The sequence below is a fragment of a genome, unplaced genomic scaffold, assembly GCF_019419815.1.
Source record: "Pyrus x bretschneideri cultivar Hongxiangsu unplaced genomic scaffold, Pyrus_bretschneideri_v1 Contig38, whole genome shotgun sequence".
NCBI lineage: Eukaryota > Viridiplantae > Streptophyta > Magnoliopsida > Rosales > Rosaceae > Pyrus > Pyrus x bretschneideri.
Window position 1 is genome coordinate 4,427,755 of NW_025999701.1, and position 17,273 is coordinate 4,445,027.

The following is a 17,273-nucleotide window of genomic DNA, read 5'->3' on the forward strand; positions in this document are numbered from 1 at the left end:
CCATGCAAGGTCGTTGTCCCCAAATATTGTTTGACTAATTTGTAATTAAACTAACTCTTAATTAATTATTAAAATAGATTTGATCAAAGATTAGAGATTTATGAATTTAAAAAGATTAAATTAACAATAAAAGAAATCTGAAAGTTTGGAAATAATAACAGCAAAGAAGAAAAACGTTTTTAAAATTAACAATTTAGAGAAATCTAGGGTTTAGCCATCAACGTCACAATTCTATCAATTATTCATGAATTTTCACATACATGCTTTGAAGGTTAGGTTTTCCTAATGCATATTTTCCTTGTGATATTCAAGCAAGAACGTATACCTAACATGCAATCCGTCCGTGACGTTTAGATCAAATATAAACATGCAAGACTCATTAAGCTTCATGAAAACCCTTCGAAAAAACCATGCAACCCTTAAGAGCGTGATGTTTGCCTTAAGTGAACTTACAATGATTAATCACAAGAAGCCCTCCTCAATTTCAGGGTGACGTTCCAACATAAATTGCATCAAATTACTTTTCTAAATATCCTAATGGTGATCAATCATTAAAATACATAGATGGTTTTAATTGCTGTGATTAATAATTCAAAGCAAGCATGTATCCATTCATAAGGAAATTAATAAAATCACATATTCATACTAAGACTCATGGCCCAACCCTATCAAAGGAATTAGTTACGCTTACTCATAATAAAAATCAAATAAAATATCATTAGAATGAATAAGAATGAAAACACCTTGAAGTAGAAAATCTTCAAGAACCCTAACAATTCTATCTGTCTCCAAAGTTTCATAAAAGAAAGTGTAAGGAAAAACTGTGAATAGCAACCCTAACAATTCTCTCTGTCTCCAAAGTTTCATAAAAGAAAGTGTAAGGAAAAACTGTGAATATCAAGGCATTATATACTACGCCTAAAAAGCAACTCACAATCCCTAGAAAATAGTCCTTTGTTCCAACTAGGAAACCAAATAATAAATAAAATATTTTAGAAAATAAAATCCTAATTGAGCTAGAAGAATCTGCCAAGTACTTGTCCAGCCATGTTTTAGCCTCAAATATCATCCAAATCTGGATCAGGATAGCTTGTTTTAAAGATTAGTACATTTTGAACATATCTTCAAATGGCCACAAACCCATCAGAGGTCATCTTGGACTCCAAAAACACAATTCAAGCCCAAAACGTCATTATTTCAGCACCGCGCACTGCACCTTTATTTTATTGCCAGGAAATAACCACCTAGATGAAAAATCTGATATTTTGATACGATTAAGCCAACTGACTCCCGAACGTCCTTCCACTAGAATTACTCCAAAATTCATCCATTTGTCCATATTTTTCTCCAGAAGAAGTCAAAAGTCATATATTGAAAATACAATTCAAAGTATCAAAATTCTTCCAAATATTAACCAAAATATACTAATATATAATATAAAATCTACTCATCATCGCCTATGCATAGGTATCGTTAAGTACTTCAAGAATATGCTAAAAGAATATTTTGTACGTCTCACTATACGTTTATCAACGAAAGTCAATACCCTTGCCTCTAGGGCATTTTTGTAATTTCACATTTTAAAAATTTATAAAATCATAGAATTAGGGATGGGTTGTCACATCGTGCACACGTAATATGACAACCCATCATAATTAATGTCTTAATGGCACGATTTCCAAAATCACACTCATGATTTTAGAAAATCTTCATTACCTAGCATTAGTAGTAAAACCAGATTGACAAGTGTCAAAGAATTCCAAACGACAAGCTATTTCGATTTACTTCGAAAGGTATAGTCCTTGGGTAACTATCTATCCTTAAGAGAACGCCCTTCGATGCATCGTCTAGGGCATTTGTGGGACCATGATTTTTCTCGACTGGAGTAAGGTGGATCGAAATACTAATGCCTCATGAGGCCAATCATGGACTCAATGGCTTAGAACCAAATTAAGCCACCACACCCTGTTGAGCTTTAGAATGATAGGCAAGGCCTACTAGGATCGACCATGCTTGTCTCGAAAAACATAGAAGCTTGAGTCATGGCTCTTCTCTAATTTGCATAATGTGGGACCCTAATTTTCTAAAACCAAGACATGTGACACCTTAGGTAGCAAAGAAAACTGGGATGCCCATTGCACGTAATGTTTAGGCCAACAAGCTAAGGGGTCCTAGTCAGATTAGATAAGCCCTAGTTAGAATCGAATTAGCCTTAGTCATATGAAGTAGGAATACCAAGTGAAGTCAGACAGACTAGGCTTAACCACATTAAAGATATTACTTGTCTCCCATGGAAACCCTAATTAAAGTCAAATTATGATATCCTAGGGATTAGGCAACATAGTCATAATTCTAGGAAGATTGGGTATCTCATCCTAGATTTCCTACTACATAGTCTCTTAATCTGATGAAGATTACTTTCCCTACAAGAACTCTCAAGATTCTTATAAATACACTAGCTTGGGTATTTTTCAAGAGGCAGCTATCTACCTTCCTAGGAGAACAACTATATCTCTCTTTAGGACGATCACTTTATTCTCTACAAAACTATAATAGATATCTACCTACAGTCAAATATATCCCTCTACAAAACCGCAACACATTTATTCTCTCTATGCCTAATAAAGGCTCATACGTTGCCGTTTATGCGTAGACATGTCCATGGAGAATTTACCTCCCAACGTCCCGCTATAGGCTATTCGTCAATGATGGTTTACTCAGTTCTTTCATGGAACTACACTTGTGGTTTGATTCTCCTTCCCGATATATAGGCAGTCCTTTGCGAATTCAACCACATCCCCCAATTAACCCCATTCTCTCCTCGTCGGGGATCATAGATAATTCCGACTTCGTTCTCGCCTCCGTCCATAGATGTGCACAAATTCGTTTCCAATAATCGGTGGTATCATTGAGAGTGAATTCATATTCCCCCGTCCAAATCACTATATCGACATGCGAATCTACTTTGGGCAAAAAGTGATCAAACGAAGGAATCTTGGAGCAAATTCAATTAGAGTGGATTTGTGAGATTTTCAAGATAATTATGTCAAAATTCCAGAATTTAATTCCACGCCATTTTGGCAGTGGCAAAGAAAAGAAAGGCTAGCATGCAGCTTTTCCAGATTGATGTTTCGGGATGTTTTGGGAATTTTGAAGGTCAAGATGACATATTCTGAGGAATGTTCCTTTAGGGGATTTGTTAAGGACCACTTAAGGTTTAAAAAAGAGATCTTTTGTAATCAAATAGGTGTTGATGTGATGGTAAAAATCCTATATGTGAGCGACAACAAAAATAAGGACGACAGTCATAACTACCTCATGACGGATTGAAGAATCACGAATTCCAACTCCATATGATGGGAATAAGAGTTTTATCACAGTGCTCAGGTTTTCCTAGAGGAAACAAAAAGGGAGGGTTTCCAATACCTTTATTTTGTTTTGTTCTAATCTCTTATTACTTTGAAAAGTTTAAATCGCTTTACCATGAAACAAAGAGCTCGACCTAACTTTTTGTTATCGTTTTTTTGCCGAAGGGGATATGTGCTAATTGCACATCCCTTCTGCTTTTTAGATCCTGTGATGTTGGACTAACTCAGTCCAACACTATTCCGGTGGAGCCAATAGCTTCGACAACGACACAGCCTCTCTGACGAGCATGACAAAGTCCCAAGACGGGGGAGAAGTACACTGGGGGCAAGTCAACCCTAGAAAAGATATAAAATTCAACTCCAGAACTCTGTGCGGGTCAACATTTCACATTTCACCTCAAATTCGATTCGCAGTCCTCTCGCTGGAAGTGTACTGCAACTCAGTTTGGTTCATAGTCCTCTCACTGTTCTTCTTGCCTTACCAAAGTTTGTAACTGGAAATGGGAATAAAATTCACTTTTGGAAAAACAATTTTGTTTTATGTTTTATTGATATCATTCAAAAAACTGTATGTTACTGTTAATTGGTGGGGTGAAATGTTTGTGGTCAGAAAAAAATTCGAAGGGGAAGAAGAAGATGCATAAGGTTTTGCTACATTTTGTTTTCTAATGTTTAATTTGATTTGTTTTTCTATTTATTTATAATGGCTTTTTACTTTTTAAGTAATTAATCATAAGGGTGAACTTGTCGTTGAAGGGGTGAGGTGAAAGTGAGATTGGGTTTATAGGCCACGTCTCTACCAAACCACACCCTTTCAGGCCATTGGCACTGAAAGATCAAATATGCTGAAGTTTCAGGGTGCATTTTGCATATGGGGCACACGGGATTGGGGCTTAGCTTCCTACGGAATAAGCAATCAAAGGTGGGGAGTGCACGATCAATCGCCATAGAAAGAGCTTGATTTTAGGTAGAGTGTTGCAGCCCCAAATCCTTTGCCATATGTCCGGATTAAGACTGTGAGACGAGCATGGCTTGTTGGAGCTAGCCTTAGACAAAGTTGTGGAATGAGCCCAATGATGCCTAGTTTGACACAGAACTCACCAGATTTTGTGAAGGGCCATATCAATCTATCAGCGGTGTTACCGTTGCCTAAGAAGATATTCTAAATTGCTCTAATTTATGGAAATGATAGATCCAAACTTGAGTTGTGCAAGCACATTACCCTAACCAACTTGCCTAATCCACGTTTGCTCATATTGGAGGCTTTTCAAACCCACCAAGCAAGCATTTGTGGTCGAAATTCCAACCATTCCAATAAATTTAAGGTACCTTTTAGTTTAAATACCAAATTCAAAAGAACTTTAAGCTAAAATACTATAATTTTTAGTTTAGATACTAGTTAAAAAGTCAAACTAATTTGCTAGTTAATATGACAATAACGTCCAACTTTACTATTACAAGGCCATAGCCAATTAACATTCTCAATGAACAATGAATTGTGACTAACATGCATACGTAAGACTTTTGTTAGAAGAAAAAATTTCACTACGTTAATCGCTCAGGGTATAGGGTCTAGTTCCTGGATTTTGGGCACCGTTGACCTACACCTTAAACCCTAAACTCCTCCAAAGTACATTCTAAGTATTGGTTTCGTACTGATGTGCTTATATAAAAAGTGGGTATATAAAAAAAAGTTGAGCTAAAAAAAGTGTTTGGGAAACACTTAGAAACAGCTTATTTTCACAGTTATGGGTGAAAAAAAGTTGAAAACGTGAAGTAGAAAAAATAAGCTTATTCTCACAGCATAGCAGAATCAATTTTTTTTCAAAGCACAACAATACCAAACCAGCCGTAAAACCATACACGCAAAATGATCAACTCCAAAACCATGATGGACCTTCTAAAATCTTAAACCCTCAAAGTTAACCTTGTGTTTTAACACTATGTTTGCATGACAGAAATAGACTTAGAATTTTGACAAAAGTCAGAATTTATAAATTTGGCATAGACCAATTCTCTTGTTTGGGTTCATAAACATAGAAATGTAGAATTTTCACGTGGAAAAAAAAACTTGGAATTTGAGACTTCCAATTCCTAAGTTTAAATTTCATGTAAATAGACGCAATTTCTAAACACAAGTGAGATTAAAAATTACAAAATCCATATTCAAATTCCATTGTTCTTTTAGGCTAGCCAAACAAGAAAATTCACAAAATCTAGAAAAATAAAATTCCATCATTTTAAAATTTCCTAGCAATCTTAAATTTTCTCATCCAAATAGAGTGTAAGGGAACTTATAAAATTCTAAAAAGAAAAAGCTTGAAGACAAGATGGTAATTTCCCATGTCGTATTCTATTGAGAATTTGAAAAAGTTTAGAAGAGTTATAAATTCATGGAGTTTAATGGTGTTCCACACATTCCATGTGAATTTTGGATGAAATCATTACAAATCTTAGAGGTTGAGGTTTGATTTCCCAAAGCCTATATAAAAAAGGAAAATTAATAAAAATGACTTGAAAACTTTGAGTTTTAACGATAAGGACAAAATAAAGGGTAAAACGAATAGTACTAGAATTGACTTTTTAGTGTAAAAATGTGGGTTTTCGTTAAAATAAACAGTACCATGAGCTTTTTGTTAAAGTTCCCAAAATAAATAAAAAAAAGTATAAAAACCCTCCAAATCCATTAAAATATTTCATCATTTAAATAGTTTAAAATCTAATCGTGATTGAATATATGGAGTTTTATGAACTACTTTAAAATCTTGAAAGAATGCAATCTAATTTTGTAAAGTTTTATACTTTTTAAAATCTTGATTGAATACCTGTGAACTTCTATAGATTCATTCAAAATCTTGATTGAGTATGTATAAATTTATACTATTAAAAACTTTTAAGCTCCAAATTGAATACATCCCCTCAGTCAGAAGCTCACTTGCAATAAAATTTGTGGCTTATCCTAAAATATTTAACTGAACTTTGTAATTTTTTTTCTTACAGCCTATGCCCAGCTTGGTATTTAATATAAATTTAATCCAGATTCCTGATTGAAACAGCACGACTCAGGATCCACAACTGAATGCTGGTAAATTAAAACCAGACATTCTAGATTTCATTGGAAGCACAAAATTTGACAGCTACATTAACTCTGAGAATACCATTACTGGAATAATGTAATGTGCTTAATCGTAACACATTTGTAACAGAAAATATAGCATATAAAAATACACTTGCAAGCTGCAGCTTGATCATTCGATTCTGTTGGTTCGGTACTCGCGAGTAAGACCATACTCGCCAATTATTTTCGACATTATCAAAACAGTTTCCCAGTTGACTAGTGAACAGTGAAGATTTGGACTGTTAATTGTCATTCAAACTACTCGTAACTGGAATTCGACCTCGTTGTGTACTCTGCCACGAGCTGAGCAAAGGACGATGATTTGTTTTCCAGCAATCTTGCTGGAGAATCATATTCCTCAATAAGCCCTGCAACACGATAAAAAATACGTTAAAGTAAAAACTAAGGGGATCACTAGGAACGTTGGATGGATTCATATGGCAATACTAACCGTGACTTAGAAGCAGAACCATGTCACTGTCAAGAACAGAAGTTATACGATGCGCAATAGTAATGACTGTGCAGTCAGTAAAGTGTTGTCGAATGGTCTGCTGGATCAGATTATCTGTAGCCGTATCAACCGATGCAGTAGCTTCATCAAGCACCAAAACCTTACTTTTCTTCAGGAGCACACGGCCAAGGCAGACCAGCTGTCTCTGACCCATACTCCAGTTCTCTCCGTTCTCACTAACTGCAGCAATTCTTGAACATAAGCACAAATAATTTCCATGACATAGCATGAAATTGAGAGCATCTCTATAGCCTCTAAATTAAGAACAAACCTGTGGAATCCAGCTTTCCTTCCTTTTTCCTAACTTCATCTCCAAGTTGGCACTTATCAAGGGCCTAAAACAAATAAAAGACATGTTAATGAGTGACGCCGATTTGGAACTGAAAAATCAGATACAGAAGAACATTTCGAGGGAACAAAATTCCGATCATCAATGTAACCAACCAACCTCCCAAATTTGTTCGTCTGTGTACTCTTCAAGCGGGTCGAGATTGCTTCTTACAGTCCCTTCAAACATGGTTGGGTCCTGAGGGATAATGCTCAACCTAGACCTCAAGTCATGCAGTCCAATTGAAGAGATATCAATACCATCTATCAAAATTTTGCCGGTAGAAGGATTCACAATCCGGAAAAGGGTCTGTATGAGAGTTGATTTGCCACTGCCAGTTCTCCCCACAATCCCAGTTTTCATTCCCCCAAGAAAGGTACAGGTGAGACCCCGCAACACTAGTGGCATGTGTGGAGCATAGCGAACCTACATAAACATGAAATAACAGTCATAAACATGACTGATCCTATATCGTATGAAGAAATAAACCAGAACAGAAGGTACCTGAAGATCACAGATATCAACTTCTCCAAGTAATGGCCAAGAACGATCCGGCTGATTGGATTCTATTACAAGAGGAGGTTCACTGGGAATATTAGTGTACTGTAGTAATCTCTCCACTGATATTATTCTGTTCTCTACATTGCAAAGATTCCATATACACCGAGCTTGCAACATGTTTAGATTAAGTCCATATGTGAGAGCCAATCCCGCAATGCCTTTAGGGTAAAAAATGCAAACCAAATAAGAAAAGAGAGAATTTATAGATTTGCAAACAATTATTTCAAGAATAACCGGTAAAACAAAAGATGAATATCACTTGCCTGGATCAATTACCCCCGCTGGAATAGAGATCAAGAAAATCAAAGAAAATCCAAATGTGATAGATGACAACATATCCAAGCGAAAACATAGCCATTCCATTGCAGCTGCAGTATGGAACTTAGGCCGACCAAAACTGTCGTTCAATTTCATATTTGTATCCCTGAATCTTGATTCTTGATCGAAGCTTCTAATAGTTGTTGACCCTGAAATTGTTTCGGCAAAATGTTGTATCACTGGAGCTTTGCATACTCCAACCAACCGTGCTAGTTCTCTTGCTGAAGTAATGTAATATTGCTGCATCAATATAAATTCGTGAGCATTTTATTTAACATGATTCTTATATATTCCAGGCTGTAATAGGAGGAAACTTTTGGGTCAATAAGGAAGCCAAGTTCAAGCATGTATAGGTATGAATAAAGAGCATCAACAGAGCATGAACAACATAAGAATTAAAAATGAAGTATTTTCCACAGTTGAATTCATGTGATAAGTTGACCTATCAGTACAACGTATAAGATAGGAGCATTCGGACAAAGTTAGAAGAATTACCTGATACCAGATACAGATTGCAACCACGGGGATAAAAATGATGAAAACCTGCCATGCAACCTGTGACATCACTGCAATAATTCCTACAAGCTGGATCGTTGAGTTAGCAAGGGCCCCAAGTTGAATTGACATGTTCATGTCCACAACATTTTGGTCAGTAGAAGCCTGCAAGAAATTATTGAGCAACATTGATTCGAATACTGATTTTAGAAATATATTTTGCTTTGAACCACCAATCAGGCATGATATTAGAAATATATTTCGCTTACTCTGTTTAGGATTCGTCCACTTGGAGTTGAATCAAAAAAAGACATTGGAGCACGGAAAATGCAATGGTGCATTTTACTAAAGAGTATAGTTGCTGTCTTGTACGCAGCTGTTGCAAGAAACATGGATCTGAAGAGCACACAAAAAGAACTTCCAATAGCCAAAGCAACGTATACAATTATCAGTGTAGAGCTTGTAACAGCAGGTTTCGCATCCTCAGACACGGGAGTTGCCCAAGCCATCCAGTAATTGCTTCCAATTTGAAGGATCTGAAACAAAATTTGTCCAAGCAATATAAAAGGCACAAGAGCTCCTCCGTAAGCTGTGGTGATATACTTCCAGTACACTGAAAACCCAACTCGACCTTTCTCTCTCTCTTCTTCTTGAACTATCTGCCCTTTTGGCTCACCTACATCATCTGTTTTACTATTTTGAACATCACTGCTTTCTTTTTCTTGGACAACCCCATTAGTACTAGCCGAATTTCCTTCTTCTTTGCTAACACTTATTTGTTCAGCAGGCCCTTCCTCTACAGAATTAACCGCGGACAAAGCTTCCTCATGCGCTCCCACAAGTTCCTCAAAATCAGTTCCGGAATTCAGAATGTCATTGAACTTTCCAGCTTGACTAATCCTTCTGTCCTTCATGACCTGATGACAAGGAGTAACTTTGAGTGGACATATACCAAGTAGATAGTATCACGTATTATGCATTGGAATTTCAAAAAAGAAAAAAAAACCTCTGTGGATAGTTTACCAATATAAGATCAGCAGCCGGCAAGAACTCCACTTGATGAGTGACATAAATTACTGTTTTCGAACTCAACAGGCCTAGCAAACATTCCTGTTGTGCAATTGTCAATTAAATAAATCAATCGTGAAGTGTCAAACCAAAGAATATTATTGATGCATATGTCAATAGTTCGATGATGCGAATAACTTTGCAGATTCAGTTTATTACATATGGAATCATACTAGAATAGAGAAATAAAATACCTTAAAAAGGTGGGATCCTGTATGAGCATCAACGGCACTAAAAGGATCATCAAACAGATAAATATCAGCATCTTGGTATACGGCACGTGCAATTTGTATTCTTTGCTTCTGCCCGCCACTTAAATTGATTCCTCTCTCCCCTATAACAGTCTGATCACCAAACGATAGAACTTCCAGGTCCTTCTTTAATGAACACGCTTCTAGAACCCTCTCATAACTTTCTCTGTCCATCTGTTTACCAAACAATATGTTTTCTTCTATTTTTCCACTCTGTATCCATGGTGACTGAGAAACATAGGCCTTGGTCCCACACAACTTAAGAGTCCCAGATATCTTTGGAACTTCTCCCAGAATGCAAGAAAGTAAGCTCGACTTGCCCGAGCCAACAGTACCACAAACAGCAACTCTCATACCACGGCTCACTTTGAAATTTATATCCTTCAATGTTGGATTAGGGGAAGATAAATCCCAAGAGAAATTCCCATCGACTATCTCAACTGCTGTATCAGAACTACCTCTTGGGATGTTCTCTATAACATCTGGCTGCAAGTCATCAAGACAAAGGAATGATGCAATTCTATCAAGAGATACCTTAGTTTGTGCTATCATTGAAATTGTATCTGGAAGACAGTAAATAGGCTCTTGAAGAATCCTGAACGTTGCAAGTGCAGATAAGATCTTCCCGGATTCGAGTGGGATTCCCAAAAGCGTGCAAGAAACAAAAGTGACCACAGACACAAATGTTGGGGCACCCCAGAAGACAAATGAGGTTATGGCCCAAGTGTAAACAAACTTTCGTAACCATCCTGCCTCTGACTTCCGGAGCTCATTAATTTTAGACAGAAACTTCATCTCCCATGCTTGAAGCTTGAGAATTCTCATGTTCCTCAAGATCTCAGATGTTGCTTTCATCCTTTTATCTTTTGACTTCATTAACTTGTCCTGAAACTTCTTCTGTAAGGACCCCAAGGGAACATTTGCCAACATAACAATTATCGTTATAATCAATGTTGCGATAGCTGCAAGACCAAGATTTATGTACAAAATCACTAGGGCCAAGCCAACTTGTATAAGGATTATCCATGGATAGTGCATGTACCAAGTGAAGTCACCGATCCTCTCAGCATCGACAGTCATAAAATTGATTATCTCACCGCTTGTGTGGCCCTGCTTGGACTGGCATGACAAGGTCAAACCCTTGTTATATATGGCTGTAACAAGTACTGCTCGGATTCTTACTCCTGCCTGTTGCGTCTTAAAGAACCAGTGCCTTTGAGTGAGGCACTCCACTAGCTTTGCAAACAAAAATGCAGAAACCAAAACATAGCCTTCATTTTTGAACTGCCGTCGCCCATAGAGGTATTGAACAAGTGTGTCGATCAGATATGGACCGACATAAGATGCCATTGTGTAAAAAATCCCAGATGAAGCGGTCAAGAGAATCTCTTTCCAGGCTGAGAAGATTAATGCCTTCACCAGGTGAAGTGTGGTAACCTTGCCGCTCCCACCACACCCCACATCAAGCTTACTTTTAAAACGAGGATAGGACCCAAATAAACTGTCAACCTTATCTAGTTCAGGAACATCCTCAAGGTCTAACACCTTCTTATTGCCAGCCGCAATTAGAGGACCCATCCAAGCAAAAGTAAGAATGCTGAAAATTCCAGCATTCGAATAAGGGTTAACATTTGTTCCCCCTCTCGACTTATTTGACTCTCTATGATTACCTAAACCAGTACTACGATTACCGTTCAAAAGGGGTTCCTCAAGAACAGAATCTCTGCCCTCTTTCTTCCCCAAAAACCCCACATACATGAAAAACAAACCCGAAAGAACGCAGACAACATCGAAAACCAAAGATTTAACTGGCAACGAAACACGGTCCTTGTGAAGAACAATGTCAATGACAAGGGAATAGCAAGAAATAGAGAAATAGAAACCCCACCAAACTCTCAAAAAGTTTGGGAAGTTAATGGATTCAGCAGAATTGGAGAACTGGGTATGCAAATAAACACAAACTGCACCCCAAGAGAGTGTTCTAACAGCTAAATCCAAAATGGTTACTACTTTTACATCAGACCAACCATTTTTGTACCAAGAAAAGTAGTTCAATAAACAAAAAACAAGACTAAACCCGGAAACACAGAAAGTACAAATTAAAGCCTGCTTGTAGTACGAATTTTGACTATTCGAAAACCTCTGTTTCGGAGCCTCTCCTCCTCCTCCATCACCCCCCTTGAATTTCCTCCACAACCAAGAGAAGAACAACACAAATACCAATACTATGTGTAATGAACCAGAAAACGCACGTATAAAAACTGGGTTGAGCAGAAAATGGGTACCTGGATGCATCAGTGATGCGTCGTGTGAGAAGAAGGTTGAGAGAATACCGTGGTTTGATGAACCAATAAACTCCATGAATTTTGTTGTTGGACGAAGATTTTTTAGTGTTGTTTATATAGGGGGGAGAGAGGTGTGAGAGTGGAGAGAGAGATCGCTCTACGAGTGGAACTGTGAGAATGGAGAGGGAGAAAGGGGTGAAATGTCAAAGTTGAATTTTCCCGGGGAGGTGGCTAACGTAGTGCCCAAGACTCAGAGCATTTCCAATGAATGTCTTATTTAGGGACTCCCACCATTATTTTTGTGTACTTATTTAAGGATTAAAAGAGTGTCTTTAGAGGAATATTGTCTTCATTAGTAAAGTTCTAATAGTAGAATCCTGAATTCTTAAATTTGAAGTTTTTATGATTTTTTGTGATATTTTTTTTATCAAACGATAGATTTTGTTAGATTTGCTATTGACAAGGTTTGAAACCATGCCGTCATGCAAGGGCTTAACATCTTTCCACCACTGCGGTAAAAGGTCACTTGCATGATTTTAAGTGATAATTTGATTAGCTGCAATTTCTGTTTATGTTAACTTTTTCTTAATTAATTAAAAGCATTAAAATATTCAATCAAGATTATGGCTTTGTTTTCCACTCAAAGTGCATATTTTTTTGTTGGCTAAATTGAATTAATGATTCCTGTGGTGATAGGTTAATCGGATGATAATCCCTGTGGTGAAAAATTTTGGATTTAAACCTTCGTGATGAAGTTCCGTTAGAATCGAAGTCCAAAATTAACATTGATGTCAACTTCTGTTAACATTTCCACCTTGGTTCTTTGGTTCTGCCTCCCCCCGCCTGGTTCTTAGTATCCCATCTCTCTCTCTCTCTCTCTCTCTCTCATTTTCTCTCCAGATTTTCGGCCTGGAGCAAATCAATGGATATTTATCTGCATCCCAGCACCCAAATCATAGAGTCATAGCTATAGTTATGGAACATATGAGTTAATTAACTAATAATTTTCAGCTCCAAAATAAGAGAAATTAATAGCAAATTTAAATAATTAATCTGAGAAATAAAGATTTATGAGGGCGTCGAGCCCACATTGTAGCTGTAGTTTTACCTATCGAAATCACAGAAGCACATAACCTCTCTCTTCTGGAGCCGACTGAAAATGTCGTGCTTAACAGAACACTGTTCGTTCTCTTCATACATGCCTGAGAAATCCTGTTCCTTTCTCTCCTCTCTCTCTTTAGCTTCCTTTCGTTATTTTTTTTTCTTTTGAGATAAAACAATCAAACCTGAAACACAGATAATTCTTCAGTGGATGATGATGAGGTATGCTTGTTGCTCCTCTTTTCGTGTTTCTTGGGTTTTGTTTTGCTTGATTGGTGTGTGATTCTCAATGAATTAGTCCAACCCATCGTTTCATGCTCCTCTTTTTGCTTGATTGGTTTTGATTTCATCAGTTCTACAGCCAACAAAACCAATCAAGAAATCAATCTAACAAAACCAGCCAACAAATTAATGATTAATTTACTGAATTGGATTAATAGTTAATTGCAGGCTCAATTAGCTATTAGGAAATATTCATAGGGTAATCTAGAAAAAAGACGGAGTGGGTTAACGGAAATGTTAATTTTGGGCTTAAATCCTAACAAACTTCACCACGAGAGTTTAAATCCGAATTTTTTCACCACGGGGGTTATCTTCCTATTAACCTATCACTACGGGGACCATTAATCCAATTTAGCCTTTTTTGTTTATGTTAACCATTTTTTAATTAATTAAAGACATTAAAATTAAAAGCATTAAAAAGTTCAATCAAGATTGTGAGGACATACACTATGTATCTGGGGAGTCTTATACTTTAGGGACTCACTTTCTAGTCCATTTAGAGATTCATTTTGTCCCTATATTTGTTTAATACCCATTTTATACAGTGATTGTCTTTATTTAGAGACTCCACTGGAGATGCTCTCACGTGACGGAGATCGCTATGTCAAGTAATTATTATCATTATGATTTGTTGATTAAATTGTTATTGGTAAGTTGTTTATTAAATTTGTAATTTGTAAGTTGGTTATTTTTGTCAAAACATTCAAGAGAAATGCTAAAGAGACTCATTCTACATGAACTCTCTGCCACTTTATTTTTTTACACAATGTTTTATAATATTGACATGAAAATTGACATTAAACAGTGAGCTAACATAGATTCCATAGCATTTCTTAATTTTCAATTAACATCGTTGCCTTTGCACTATGATGTGTCTTAAGGGTCAAATCTTGGGGTTGGAGTGGCAAGGTCGAAGTGGTTGATTGGTTATCCTAATTGTTTTGGAAGGATTAATTATTCCATAAAAACGCACATGATGATGAGATTATGGTGGGGTTATCTCTTTTCTAATCACTCTTAGGTCAGTTCATTACTTATTCTATTTACGAGACCTTAGACATTTGTGGTTTGTTTTCAAAGCAAGAAAACTGACAAGTTTGAATCTTCGACAAGCATCACCCCCGGACTTAATTTCAAGTTCACAAAATGTTCACTTAATTTCAAACACATCTTTTGACTAAAGTATTGGAAAAAGCTTGTCAAGTGGGATACCAAATTTCAAATTGTAGAAATATTGCATATTGACCGTATCTTTGAAAAAAGAATAATTTAAATATCTTAACTCTTTTTCAATTAGCACCGAAATCTTTTGTGAAAAAATTTCACCCGATAGATTCTGCAGGTGATAATTATCAAGTTGTGGACAATATTAATATTATTAGAGTGGGTCTTTGGTCCATCTCTTTAATAATTAAATTCCATGTTGAATTTTGATGCATTTTTTGAATTCCCATGGTTTTGAAGTGGTATGTCCCCCTTTATGGACGAAGTTGTTAACACCTTTAAACTTTTTAAGTTTGAGAAATGCTAAGGAAACTCCTCAAAGTTGGACTCTTTATGGACTTTCTACCACTTCTTTTTTTTTTTTAGCATAATGTTTTATAATGTTGACACGAGAATTGTGTTAAGAAGATAAGGTGTCGGAGAGTCCAACCCTTGAGAAATGCTAAGGAGACTCTCTCAAATTAGGACTCTCCACCATCTCATTTTGTTGACACATTGTTTTATGATGATGACATGAAAATTGTGTACCGAGGTGGCAAAGAGAGAGTCTATGAAGAATTCCAATTTTAAGAAAATCTTCTTAGGATTTTTCTTTATCTTTTTTAGTAATATTATTTATAAGTAAAAGTTTTAAATTTAGTTTAATACCTATTGTTATAACAGACAACCTAAATACTTCTTTCACTTTTTTTAATGTAAAATATCGTTAGATCAAAACAATAATATTCATTGCTGAAACAATAAGGGGACGTTAACCTTCAATCCATGTTCGAGTTGAAGGTAAAGCATAAATTATTCATGATCGGTTTTCGTTTCTTTCATTTCTGTCAAAACAAAAGAAACGAGTTTTTTTCGTGACTATTATATCTTTTACTTTTAACGAACACAATATACAATATTATTCAAACATACATTGAGACAAATGAATCACTTCGTCTTAATCGCATGAAGATAAGTAAAAAGACAATCAAGGGAAAGATTTAGTTTGACCTTCTGCCTTTATTCGAAAGAGCACCACAAGGTTAATATTAATCTTGGTTGACAATTCATGCCAACAATCAAGGGAAAGTTGCTTTTAAAGTCAGTTGGCATGGCTATATATAGATATATATATATATATATATGTGAAATCTTTAAGGAAAAGGATCTTAATTTTTGTATAAAAATAGGGATTAGTTGTGAGGTCCCTACTACATCGAACTTTAACAATCTGAACTATCTATGTTTCAAGTTGCACCTCATAGATCATCTTTGCAAAATATTAGTCAAATCAGAAATGTTTAAGATATCTAATTGGGTTCAAAGAAATTAACGAATATTTTGTTATATAATAAACAATGAAATTTCATCTTGATAATTAAATAAGTAAATGGTTTCAAATTGAATTGAATTTTTACGTGATGATTTATCAATCGAGACTAACAAAATAGATGATTACGATCGTTGAAATTCGATGTGAAGTGAGCACCATACCTAATTCCTATTTTTTCCAAAAAATAAGAATCTCTTTGCACAAAGAGCTATATATATAATGCCAATCATCCCTTCTCTTCCATTCAACGCTTTTTGAGAATAAGTGGAGAGCATCTGGACGAATAAAAAAGAAAGGAAGGAGAGTATTAGTTTCTTTATAGACATGCTGTTTTCCATTCAAGACAATTTTATTTGTGTGATTCCTTCCATACGTGTTTGTTATGTGTTTACAATATTTCTTTTTGTCAGAACGATAGAGTTTATTAATTAATTCTTTTTTTAACATACGATATTATCTATATTAAGGGTATGGGAGAATGAGTTAAGCCTGACAATGAACTAGCAATAATGTGGTTCAACTTCACCTTTAGCGAAAATCGAACTTAAGACCTCTTCCTTATAAGTGAAGATGAATACTACTAGACCGTAGTACTTCGTGGCTATTAATGAATCAATTTGAATAGTAATGTTTACATCCTCAATAAAGATTTTGAAATTTAGGAACATGTGAATAGCTCGCCTAATACAACATTTTGCTTACTAATAAATTTTTTTTTTCTTCAAGAAACGATATTATCTACACTAAAGGGTAAGATAGTGGGCTAAGTCTTACAATAGATTAGCAATAATGTGATTCAAATTCGCCTTTGACGAGAATCAAACCTAAGACCTTTCTTTTACAAATGAAAAGGAGTATCACTAGACCGTAGTAATAAATGACTACTAATAAAACTTTTAGTTGTACACTAATAATTAACTTAAATAGATAACAGGTCAGATAATGTGCCTACTTAATTAATAGTCTAACAAATATAAAAAGCTTGGGATGAAGAGAAATATAACTCAAATTGCTAGTGTGGGATTGATTGTGCTACTAACCTACACATATT

At 35.8% G+C, this 17,273-nt stretch overlaps 1 protein-coding gene across 1 annotated transcript; it reads right to left on the reverse strand.

Moving 5' to 3' along the window:
* Nucleotides 1–6,436: 6,436 nt before the first annotated feature.
* LOC103948026 (ABC transporter C family member 3) lies at nucleotides 6,437–12,604 on the reverse strand. The gene is made up of 10 exons (XM_009359015.3): nucleotides 9,962–12,604; nucleotides 9,723–9,809; nucleotides 8,969–9,616; nucleotides 8,700–8,864; nucleotides 8,150–8,444; nucleotides 7,830–8,044; nucleotides 7,446–7,751; nucleotides 7,269–7,332; nucleotides 6,938–7,177; nucleotides 6,437–6,854 (listed from the first exon to the last, which is right to left on the reverse strand). Exons 1-10 carry the CDS (start codon nucleotides 12,377–12,379, stop codon nucleotides 6,745–6,747), a joined length of 4,548 nt encoding a protein of 1,515 aa, XP_009357290.2. The 5' UTR covers nucleotides 12,380–12,604; the 3' UTR covers nucleotides 6,437–6,744.
* Between the last annotated feature and the right edge of the window lie 4,669 nt (nucleotides 12,605–17,273).